Below are 12,417 nucleotides of genomic sequence, written 5' to 3' on the forward strand. Positions count from 1 at the left end.
TATTTTCTATACCATTCTAAATACATCAAAACATTTGTTTGCTTTTTTTACTGTTGCTATACACTGAGCAGAGTTTACACTGAACTATCTACACGTCACTGTAGATCTTTTCCTGACTGGTTACAGTTAAATCAAAACTGAGTAGCCTATATTAGAACAAGTATGATGAATATGAATTATTATAACTATGATTAAAGAATTGGTATTATGACCAGTCTAGTCAAGATGCTGTTTTACTTGAGTTTTGCTGTTGATTTTTTTTTTCTTATTGTGAATCAAACTATAAAGCAAACGGGTTAACTTTTCTCTGTAGAATAATTTTTTTCAAAAGAACAGAAGTCCCCTTTCCAAAGTTATGTAGGCACTTAGGAACATAAGTCTCCCTGAAAGTCTATATAACATTGTGAGTGAAGCCAACCTCAGACAGAGTTGAAGCAGATAGATTGCCTTAGGAAAAGGGAATTGAAGGCCACATTTATGCTCCATTTCATAGTGTGGGCTATATCTTGATACAGCCACAACAACTCCCTTCAGACTCCTACAGATTATGTTATGTCTCTGTGGCAACTATATCAATTGCTTACATGGAAAGTATTTAATGTATTTGTAGCTGTCTTTTAAAGTAATTGATCAGCTGCCACTGAGGAGGAGCCAGCACTGTCTGACCAGCCATTTTCACATTGTGAGCACCTCTGATGCTGATCATTCCTTTTTTCAAAAATGCCAAACAAACCAATGTGGAACTAAAAACAAAACAAAAAAAGTAATGGAAACTGTGATTTGTTTTCATTTATTTTATTATCATACAGTGAAGACAGGTAGGTAAAAATTTATATTTAACATTTGACCCCAGTATTTCTTTAAAACATTATTGCTTTTTCTCTCCCTAAAAAGCATTGTGCTGTACGGTATTTGACTGGCCATATCCACAAAATCTTACTCACCCAATTCTTATTTAGACAATTAAAGTCAGAGGAAGCTTTGTGTGAATGAGGACTTACAAGATGTGGCCTAACATGTCTTCAAAATAATCCGCAGTTCTCAGCAGAAATAAGTGCTTCCTAAGTGTGTTCATTGTTCAGTTCAGGGAATAGCATATTCGTATAGGGATTCATAACTGCTTGTAAACACAGGTATTTAAAAACTTGCTGCTCTTTTACAGCTTTTGCCAACAAGACAAGTTGCCAATTACCTTCCAGTCCTGTGTGATCACTAAGGAGTGCCAGGTGTCGGAGTGGTCTGAGTGGAGCCCCTGTTCCAAAACATGTTTTGATATGACATCCCCTAAAGGAAATCGTACAAGAACACGGACCATTAAGCAGTTTCCTATTGGCAGTGAAAGTGAATGCCCAGAACTAGAAGAAACAGAGCAATGTAGCTCTCAAGGAGATGGTGTGGCGCCGTGTGTTACGTAAGTGTTAATGACAGGTTTCAGAGTAACAGCCGTGTTAGTCTGTATTCGCAAAAAGAAAAGGAGGACTTGTGGCACCTTAGAGACTAACCAATTTATTTGAGCATAAGCTTTCATGAGCTACAGCTCACTTCATCGGATGCATACTGTGGAAACTGCAGCAGACTTTATATATACACAGAGAATATGAAACAATACCTCCTCCCACCCCACTGTCCTGCTGGTAATAGCTTATCTAAAGTGATCATCAGGTGGGCCATTTCCAGCACAAATCCAGGTTTTCTCACCCTCCACCCCCCCACACAAATTCACTCTCCTGCTGGTGATAGCCCATCCAAAGTGACAACTCTTTACACAATGTGCATGATAATCAAGTTGGGCTATTTCCTGCACAAATCCAGGTTTTCTCACATCCTCCCCACCCCCATACACACACAAACTCACTCTCCTGCTGGTAATAGCTCCTCCAAACTGATCCAAACTGTTAATGTGTACCCCACCCCATCAGAATGAATACTGTACTTCCAGTGGGAGAGTGCAAGACATTGAAAATGATTTGATTGACAGTACAAATAAATTTAAAAGAAAATACTAGGGTTTGGTTGATATGTGTGCATATTCAGCGATCCCACTAAAGCTAACATTTGCATTTAGTTGCAGTTGTACTGAAGTTACTTCCTACTCTAAATATAGAGAAATATCTCACTTGACTTTGTAAATGCTGACTTTGTAAATGTGAACATGTGTATACACACTGGTACACTTATGTGCACTGCTTTGAACCAGCTTTAAGGACATAGTAAAACCAATTTATTGATTCAGTGGTTATTTTCCCCACAGATCCTTCCTTCTAGAATCCATTATTGTTTGAAGTACAGGGCACACAATCACATACCAAGTGACTTACACAGTAAGAAGCTGGTATGTATTCCTTGAGTAGCCAAACTCCTATCTGACTTCATTGGGAGTTTAGGCTGATTAAAGAAGGCAAGACTGAGCTCTAAAAGGGGAAGAGGCTAAAAGTGGTAATAAATAAATTTAGTTATGTTTAGAGTGTAGGAAGTTTGACAGCAAGCAAGTACTTTAGATTCAGGAGATTGCTTTCATCATTAGCATCTAACTGAGATTAATATTAATAGTCACAACTGTGCTTTTTCTTTATCTGCCTGAGAAGAGCTGTTGGGGAAATAGCATTTGATGTTATGCCATTTTGCATCTGTGCATTTTGACTATGGAACATAATTTTCCTTGAAGAGGAGAAATATCATCATTCTCCATCTTCAGCAGCATCAGGAAATGATACCCTTCATATCTTCTTAAAGTACTTGTTGGGCAGAGAATCCTGTGACATTTCTTTCAATTCATAAGTCTGACTGGGGTTTTAAGTTGGAGTCACAGACCTTCTTTCTTATGCACTCGCTGATGAGAAAGCTCACAGCTTCTCTTCATTCGTCAGTACTCAGCAGGGAGGCTTGAGCACCGCAGAGAAGCCATCTTACTCTTGATGGTGAAAAAAGAACTCACTGAAATAATTTTTTGGGGGGAAAAAAAGTACAATTATAGTTTTGCCTTGGTATGCAGGAGGACCATTCATGCTTCTTATCAAAGGTAAATTGGAGGCTTTTCCTTTTTTATTCTTTCGGGGCTTATGTTTCTCAGTGTGCACATTTCTCTGATTTTTGTTTTATGTTGCTTTATTCTAGCTGTCTAGTTCTAAACAAGTGCTAAGAGTCACAAATCTGGGGATTGGCAGATCTGAGCATAAAACTCAATTTCTTTCCATGCAACATTATTATTCTTTCTTGCAGTAAAATAATAAATTCCACTGGTTAAAATTAAATAAAGATCTTCCTAAATGTAACCTTTTCAAAAATGAAATAATGAGGAAAATAGTTCCATCAGTGTAGAATATCAAATCTCATGCATACCTGTAAAATAAAGATTTTTGGGGAGCCAATCCTTCTAGATAATGAGTCAGAAATATTAGGGCACTTTGCCTTGTATAATCAAATATTACCTTGTGTGGCTTTACATGTTTTAAAGAATTAATTCACCCAATTTGCAATTACTTTGATTCAGATATGGCTGGAGAACCACAGAGTGGACAGAATGTCGTGTTGACCCTTTACTTAGCCAACAGGACAAAAGACGAGGGAATCAGACAGCTCTGTGTGGAGGTGGAATTCAAACCCGTGAGGTGTACTGTGTGCAAGCTAATGAAAATCTCCTCTCCTATTTAAATACCCTCAAGGAAAAAGAAGGTAAATTTCATTCACTTGCAATTGAATTAGTGTGAAAACTGAACACTTCAGCATGCCGGAGCTTTTTGACCTCCGTTGTCTTCTGTCACATGTGTCTTATTTTATTATAGGTTACTGTGATCTATTTTTTAAAATCTAATTTAAATGGAAATATTTAATTCCAGGAGGGATGGGTTCATTCTTTATCCTGCAAATGTCCGTATCTTACTCTGAACTGTTTTTTCATAAGACTTCCTGAAGGCTTCCTTAACTGTAGGATGGTTTTGTGGTAAGAAACATACAAGACTGGGAGTCAGAAACTGTGGGTTCTAGTCCTGGTTCTGCCAGAGATTTTCTGTGACCTTGTGCAAGTCATTTTAACCTCTCTGTGCTTGTATAGGTTACACCTAGAAAGAGAAAAAAGTAAATGCATGTGTAAAGTCACCATGGAAATATATATGTGAAGTGACTTTACAGGTTCAAAAAGAGCAATAAACTTGGTTTTTACTTGAAACCAGACAAAATGTGATGGTTTTGGCTGACTTTCAGGTAGAGTTCTTGTTTTTGTGTAAAACTGTAACTCAACTTGATGCTTGTGTGGATTTGTACTCCCAAAATTGAAAAAGGGGGGAAAAAAAAGGTTTATATGAAGAGAATCTCTGCAAACTAAAAGAACAGGAGTACTTGTGACACCTTAGAGACTAACAAATTTATTTGAGCATAAACTTTTGTGGGCTACCACCCACTTCATTGGTTGCATAGAATGGAACATATAGTAAGAAGATATTTATACATAGAGAGAACATGAAAAGGTGGAAGTACCCATACCAACTGTCAGAGACTAATTAATTAAGAGGAGCTATTATCAGCAGGGGGAAAAAAACTTTTGAAGTGATAATCAAGATGACCCATTTTGGACAGTTGACATGAAGGTGTGAGGATACTTAACATGGGGAAATAGATTCAATTAGTGTAATGACTGATTTCAGAGTAACAGCCGTGTTAGTCTGTATTCGCAAAAAGAAAAGGAGGACTTGTGGCACCTTAGAGACTAACCAATTTATTAGAGCATAAGCTTTCGTGAGCTACAGCTCACTTCCTCAGATGCATATCGTGGAAACTGCAGCAGGCTTTATATATACACAGAGAATATGAAACAATACCTATTCCCACCCCACTGTCCTGCTGGTAATAGCTTATCTAAAGTGATTTCCAGCACAAATCCAGGTTTTCTCACCCTCCACCCCCCGACACAAATTCACTCTCCTGCTGGTGATAGCCCATCCAAAGTGACAACTCTTTACACAATGTGCATGACAATCAAGCTGGGCTATTTCCTGCATAAATCCAGGTTCTCACATCCCCCCCACCCCCATACACACACAAACTCACTCTCCTGCTGGTAATAGCTCATCCAAACTGACCACTCTTCAGGTTAAAATCCAAGTTAAACCAGAACATCTGGGGGGGGGGGTAGGAAAAAACAAGAGGAAACAGGCTACCTTTTTGTAATGACTGAGCCATTCCCAATCTCTGTTCAAACCTAAGTTAATGGTATCTAGTTTGCATAGGTTTCAGAGTAACAGCCGTGTTAGTCTGTATTCGCAAAAAGAAAAGGAGTACTTGTGGCACCTTAGAGACTAACCAATTTATTTGAGCATGAGCTTTCGTGAGCTACAGCTCACTTCATCAGATGCATACCGTGGAAACTGCAGCAGACTTTATATACACACAGAGAATATGAAACAATACCTCCTCCCACCCCACTGTCCTGCTCGTAATAGCTTATCTAAAGTGATCATCAGGTTGGGCCATTTCCAGCACAAATCCAGGTTTTCTCACCCTCCACCCCCCCACACAAATTCACTCTCCTGCTGGTGATAGCCCATCCAAAGTGACAACTCTTTACACAATGTGCATGATAATCAAGTTGGGCCATTTCCTGCACAAATCCAGGTTCTCTCACCCCCGTCCCAAAAACCACAAACTCACTATCCTGCTGGTAATAGCTCATCCAAAGTGACCACTCTCCCTACAACGTGCATGATAATCAAGGTGGGCCATTTCCAGCACAAATCCAGGTTTTCTCACACACCCCCCACCCCCATACACACACAAACTCACTCTCCTGCTGGTAATAGCTCATCCAAACTGACCACTCTCCAAGTTTAAATCCAAGTTAAACCAGAACATCTGGGGGGGGGGGTAGGAAAAAACAAGGGGAAATAGGCTATCTTGCATAATGACTTAGCCACTCCCAGTCTCTATTTAAGCCTAAATTAATAGTATCCAATTTGCAAATGAATTCCAATTCAGCAGTTTCTCGCTGGAGTCTGGATTTGAAGTTTTTTTGTTTTAAGATAGCGACCTTCATGTCTGTGATTGCGTGACCAGAGAGATTGAAGTGTTCTCCGACTGGTTTATGAATGTTATAATTCTTGACATCTGATTTGTGTCCATTTATTCTTTTACGTAGAGACTGTCCAGTTTGACCAATGTAAATGGCAGAGGGGCATTGCTGGCACATGATGGCATATATCATTTTGGTGGATGTGCAGGTGAACGAGCCTCTGATAGTGTGGCTGATGTTATTAGGCCCTGTGATGGTGTCCCCTGAATAGATATGTGGGCACAATTGGCAACGGGCTTTGTTGCAAGGATAAGTTCCTGGGTTAGTGGTTCTGTTGTGTGGTATGTGGTTGTTGGTGAGTATTTGCTTCAGGTTGCGGGGCTGTCTGTAGGCAAGGACTGGCCTGTCTCCCAAGATTTGCATATTAATTCAAGTTCAGCAGATTCTCCTTGGAATCTGTTTTTGAAGCTTTTCTGTTGCAAAATTGCCACCTTTAAGTCTGTCACTGAGCGATTAGAGAAGTTGAAGTGTTCTCCAACTGGTTTTTGAATGTTATGATTCCTGATGTCAGGTTTATGTACATTTATTCTTTTGCATAGAGACTGTCCGGTTTGGCCAATGTACATGGCAGAGGGGCGTTGCTGGCACATGATGGCATATATCACATTGGTAGATGTGCAGGTGAACGAGCCCCTGCTGGCATGGCTGATGTGATTAGGTCCTATGATGGTGTCACTTGGGAGACAGACCTGTTCTTGCTTACAGACAGCCCCACAACCTGAAGCAAATACTCACCAGCAATCACACACCATACAACAGAAACGCTAACCCAGGAACCTATCCTTGCAACAAAGCCCAATGCCAACTCTGTCCACATATCAATTCAAGTGACACCATGAAAGCGGGAGGATGATCTTGTGGTTAAGGTGTTTGGAATGGACTTGAGAGATTTGGGTTCAATTCCTAGTTTTGCCACAGACTTCATATGTGATCTTGGAAAAAGTTTCCATCTGCGGAATTCAGAGTAACAGCCGTGTTAGTCTGTATTCGCAAAAAGAAAAGGAGTACTTCTGGCACCTTAGAGACTATGCTCAAATAAATTGGTTAGTCTCTAAGGTGCCACAAGTACTCCTTTTCCATCTGTGGAATGTGAATAATAAAAATTCCATGCTTAACAGGTGTAGTGTTAATGAGTTGAATGGTTGATGTGGTGATTGGGGTCTTATAAGCACCTAGCTCTATATAGTTAACATAAAATAGTTTTCTAATGAGTTCAACTATATTATTATATGCATTTTTGAAGAACAAAACCTCAGTGAGTAATTTACATTAACATACATTATTCCCCAGCAGCAAAAAGTAACTTGAAAGGAACGATTTATCCATTGATAATTTAGAAATCCTTCAAGACAGTATATTATACTAAGTGCATTTAGCCCACAATTCTGAATACATTTATTTTTATACATTATGCAGCTCTATGGTACAAATTTACATTGCCACAAAGAAATACAGCCACACACTCCAGGAAAAGGGACATCCTTGACTTGGGCATGCATAGTTAAGCATTTAGAATAGAGGTGGCCACCTTGCAGCCTACAGAGTTCTCTAGTGGGGGGCATCTTTAATGTGGGCACTGCAGTTTGTGGAGACTACCATTCCCAGCATCCATTTTAATACATCTGCTTGTATTATGATGGAGCATTGTTTGCTGAGACTTCTGTGCTCTATCGGTTGCACCTGCGTATTTATGAGGGAGGGTGTCTTCAGTCTGCTTCATTTAATACCAATTAGTTGCAGCTCCAGGGCTCTTGGCAAATTTCCTCTGGGACCAAGTTTAGGTGCCCCTGCCTTAGAAGTAAAGAGTGACAAACTCTCAGCTAAAGAGAGGCAACAATAAATTCAGCAACAGCTTACTGTTCAGAATGATGATCAGGATTTTGGTTGACTGTGAAGTCTTGCTGTCTCAGGCTGGTGTGAAATCTGTCCTTATCAGAATGTGACAGGAATATGCAGAGCCCATCAGGAGGTAATCTCTATAGACCCCATAAGGCTGTTTAAAATGTAACTAGTCTTTGGATGCATAAACATGAGAACACTTTTTTCAAGAGCTCAAACTAGGGGTGAAGTGAGTTTTAGTTTAAAAAGCTCTGGGGACGTTTCCATTTTTGGAGACAGATTAAAAAGTGTTGTGTTTTTGTTTTGTTTTTTAAAGCAGCTTCTGTGCACCCTTAGAAACAGCAATTTGGCGTGATTAAACAGTGTGATTAAAACCAGGCAATGATTCAAGAACTGGAGGTGGAAAATCCCACCAACCCTTGCAGTGGGAAACCCCTTCTTACAATGTAGCTCTGTGTTCATAAACAGCTAATGCTATCTCAGTAAGGCTGTTTTGAAAACTTCCATTCTCACGTACTCATAGTGGTGTTTCCCTGTTATTTCAGAAAGTCAGTCACAGAGCACGTCGAAGTCTAGTGCTGCACCACTTCTATCAATCACTTTTGAAATAACAGGTAGGTAATTAAGGCCTTCTACCTGACATTTCAATCAAAAGTGTGCCAGGAGGCTCTGTCCCCTTGGAGAACTATGTTGGCTATATATAAAAAAGTATATTTCTCTCTAAAACAGTTTCTGTTACTGAACCTGTGAGCTCTCACTTATAAGGTTCAAGATAATAAAAGAAATGAGGGCAAAATACTTATACATCAAGTACCAGACCTGAAATACAAATTGGTAGCACAGACTCAACCCAAACCTTTATCCATTTTTTTAAAAGTTCTGATAAATATCTTTCACTTCTGTTCCCCATCCTGGCCCTAAAGTGCTGGGAATTTCTTTGGTCTTCCAAAATTTCCACTTTCCTTTGCTATTTCCAGCTAGGATTGTGAGTTTTGGTTGGACGTATTCCTGGAGCTTTCATTGCATGACATAACCTTCAATTAAAGATTCATCTTTAATTCCTGGAGACTCCAGAACAATCTTGGAGGGTTGGCAGCCCTATTTCCAGATCTGTTTGGCTGATTCAGGATATTTGTATAATTTAAGATAAGAATTTGAACTTTGGATGTTTATCAAAACCAAAACTTCTAGCCTTTTGGGGTTGATACATCCCTATAAGTCAAGTTCAGAAATTTTCTATCTTCAGTTCAGAAATGACAAGTTTACGTTTGAGCAGGAGTATCATGTGTAGCAGTTAGGACAGGGAACGGGGAAATTAAGGATTACTAGGTTCTGTTGTTCTGTCACTCATTTTCTATGTACGTTAGGCAAATCACTCAACTTCTCCTTGCCTCTCTTTACCCATCTGCAAAATTGATATAACTGTGTACCTAACCATTGAACTGAAAGGGACTACTTACATTCATAGACATACATAGGTGTGTAAGGGGTACACTGGGGTAAGCCAACCTAAATTAAGCTACTCCAGCTATGTGAATAATGTAGCTGGAGTCGACGTAGCTTAGGTCGACTTACCCCAGTGTCGTCACTGCACTGCATCAATGGGAGATGATCTTCGGTTGACTTACCTTCTCTGAGAGGACTCTGCCGTCAATTTAGTGGATTTTCACTAGACCCGCTAAATCGACACCTGCTGCATCGATTGCAGCAGCGTCGATCTCCCTGGCAATGAGGACAAGCCCTAAGTGTTTGCAGGAGCAGAGTCTGAAGTAGTAGGCTTTACAGTTTGGCAATAAACTTTACCACATACATTACACAAAACTGGGAAGGAAACTCGTGATGTTATCCTTCGTCTATTTTGTTAGTGTAGCTTTTTTAAAATGCTCATTTGTTCTGCTTTTGTGAAAGTAGAGCAACTAGTGTCCTGAAAAAATGGTGAGCTCTTGCTGGGGCATGGATGTACAGACGCTCTTCCTGTGACACTCTGGCCCTGTTGGCAGAAGCGGCCCAGAGAATGCAATGAATTACCTCATCCCCAGCATCACTCTGGCTGTGACCGCATGATGGCCACTTTGGGGCCACACTGGTCAGCTGGGATTCTCTGCCAGAGGAGGAGCTGGTGCACATCCTTGGTGAATTTAGCCCACTCTTTACCAAGAGAGGTGAGTCTGTGCTTTTGTGGTGATAATTTTTAAAATGTTAGCTACTCTACAGTCCTCCTGCTCATAGGCTTCTACCTTACTGTATGAAGTTCTCCAGTGACTTGTCTACCCAGTATAGAGCTCAGTAGAGGGTTCCTGGGGTAATAGTTAATTATTTTCCAGGCACTTGCTAGTAGGTAATATTCTTTGGGACTAGAGACACTGAGTTAGCAGCCCATAAGTGGGCACAGAAAAGCACTTTGAGTTTTCTTGATTTTTATCCCACTTTAGGAGAAAGGGGAAGTTCTAGATTTTTAGAACACAGTGAGAGAGAGGTTCCTAGTTCAGCAGAGAATGATGGTGTTTTTGTGTGTGTGTTTTTGTTTGGGGTTTTTGTTTAATCTCCCAGCCCAAACTTGAAAGCCATTCCAAACCTGAACCTAATGTTCTAGTCTGGCAGGGGGAAAGTGAGAGCTTGTTAGCAAAACACATTCTGTTTTGTTCTCACATGTGTCCAAAATTTGAGCAAAATATCTGGAAAACACGCAGAGCTTGTATTATTAAGCATTGACTCAATGTTCAGTACCACTGACAGGAAACGAAAGAACCAAGCACCCTCATTCACAACCTCTACCACAAATGCATGAAAAGAAAATATGAAAGGGCAGCAATGGGAGGGGAAACATCTTTTGACTGTGAAGTTCTGTGTCCAGTAGCTGCTGCTTCTTCAAATCATCTCCAGTCAAACAGTAAGGGATCAGATGCTGAGCTCATTTACACTGGTGTAAATCTGGAGGAAAGCCACTGAAGTTAAAGGGGTTGAGATGCTAATGTTCAGGCTTGCCACAGCTCAGCAGTTTATTGTAAAGAAGATAAATAATCTTTATCATACTTGAGCACCTCTGGCTGAAATGAATCCTAGATATGTAGCTAGCAAAGTGGTTTGGGAGCTCTCTGGATGAAAAGTGATATATATAACAGAGGTCACATCATGCATGAGAAGATAATAGTAACAAAAAATCTTTTCCTGTTTTTTGTTTGTTTGCTTTTTACTTTTTGAGACTTGCTATATCGGATGGTTTTTCAACTCTCTCTCTCTGCTGAGACTTTGGCAGCACTGAAATAGGCGTTCAGATAGGCACAGGGACTTGGTGGAATTACTGGGGAAATGATGGCTGAAGAGAAATGCCTCTTTGTCATGCACAGAGATGTGTTGTGCCATTCACTGTATATTCTACACACAACATTTATTTGAGATGCATCAGAGAAGCTGGTCAAGCCCGGACAAGTTTCTTGCAGACAGTAACTATTACTGTTGATGATTTTTTTAGCTAAAACAGTGTTTTAGGGATGAACATTGGGAATCAGAGCGATGCGAAGAACTGCTTTTTTCAATTTGCTGACAGTTTTGAAAAATAAATAGATTCAGGTTTAACCAAAATCCAAATGTTTTGGAATTTCTGGTGAATCAAAACAGGCGGGGGGCGGGGCGATGGATTTAATTTAATGTCAGAAACAATTAACCAAAAGTGATGCAAATTTACAAAATGTTTTGCTCAACCCAAATTTGCATTTTGGAGCAGAAAAGAAAACAAGTTTTTACCTAGAAATTTTTTCTACTTCCATGTGCAGAGAAATTTGACTGAGTTGAGTTGGAGTGATTGAATAAGCAGTATATTTGTACTGTGCATCATTGTAATGTGCTTTGTGCTACAGTATCGCTACAAAGGAAATAAAACCAAAGTTCAGTGGGGATAAGTTTGCTTAATTTGCTGTCATCTAAAAAGGAAATTCTGAATAATGCAGTGTAATGCACATTCTGAATCTTAAAATACAGGAAACATTTCCAAATAATTATTCTCTCCCACCACTGCAATACTTTTTTTGTCTCTCAAGCTACTTCAATAAACCTGAATGAGTAGCAGACATGGTCGTTCATAACAACTTTACACTTCATGTTACACTAAAGGATAGTAAACAAGATGGCATAAAATTGTGTTGCGTTGTACTAGTTACATATCCCTGAAGCATTTCTTGCTTTGGATACCTTATAGATGAATGACTGAAGTGGCTGATATTTTCAACAGGTCTTATATGAATAGCATACTGTACTTGATATTCTTCATGGAAGAGAAGCTGAAGTCTTTACTCAGGGCCATACCATGTCTGGTCTTTGTACAGGTGTCCAATGGGAGAGGGCTCAAAGAGCCTTCTGGCCAAACACAGTTGCAGTCCTTGCTGTTGTGGAAGCCCAGGAATGGTTTCCTCTTTATTCCTAAAGAGGAAGAAGTAATTTATAGTTCAAAATACCAGTGAAGAGGACGACTGGTGCACCGAAGGGAGTTTGCTGCACCTTATGAAGGAACATAGCAGTGG

At 39.8% G+C, this 12,417-nt stretch overlaps 1 protein-coding gene across 2 annotated transcripts in view; it reads left to right on the forward strand.

The window, feature by feature from the left end:
- Nucleotides 1-12,417, forward strand: part of THSD7A (thrombospondin type 1 domain containing 7A) — a 534,141-nt gene that overhangs the window by 354,386 nt on the left and 167,338 nt on the right. For both annotated transcript variants that reach the window (XM_084619828.1, XM_084619829.1), the window contains 3 exons: nucleotides 1,163-1,411; nucleotides 3,491-3,672; nucleotides 8,446-8,514. In XM_084619828.1, coding sequence (XP_084475954.1) covers nucleotides 1,163-1,411; nucleotides 3,491-3,672; nucleotides 8,446-8,514 — 500 coding nt within the window. The remainder of the gene's footprint in view (nucleotides 1-1,162; nucleotides 1,412-3,490; nucleotides 3,673-8,445; nucleotides 8,515-12,417) is intronic.

The sequence above is a fragment of the Lepidochelys olivacea genome, assembly GCF_965140295.1.
Source record: "Lepidochelys olivacea isolate rLepOli2 genome assembly, chromosome: 2".
Taxonomy (NCBI): Eukaryota; Metazoa; Chordata; order Testudines; family Cheloniidae; genus Lepidochelys; species Lepidochelys olivacea.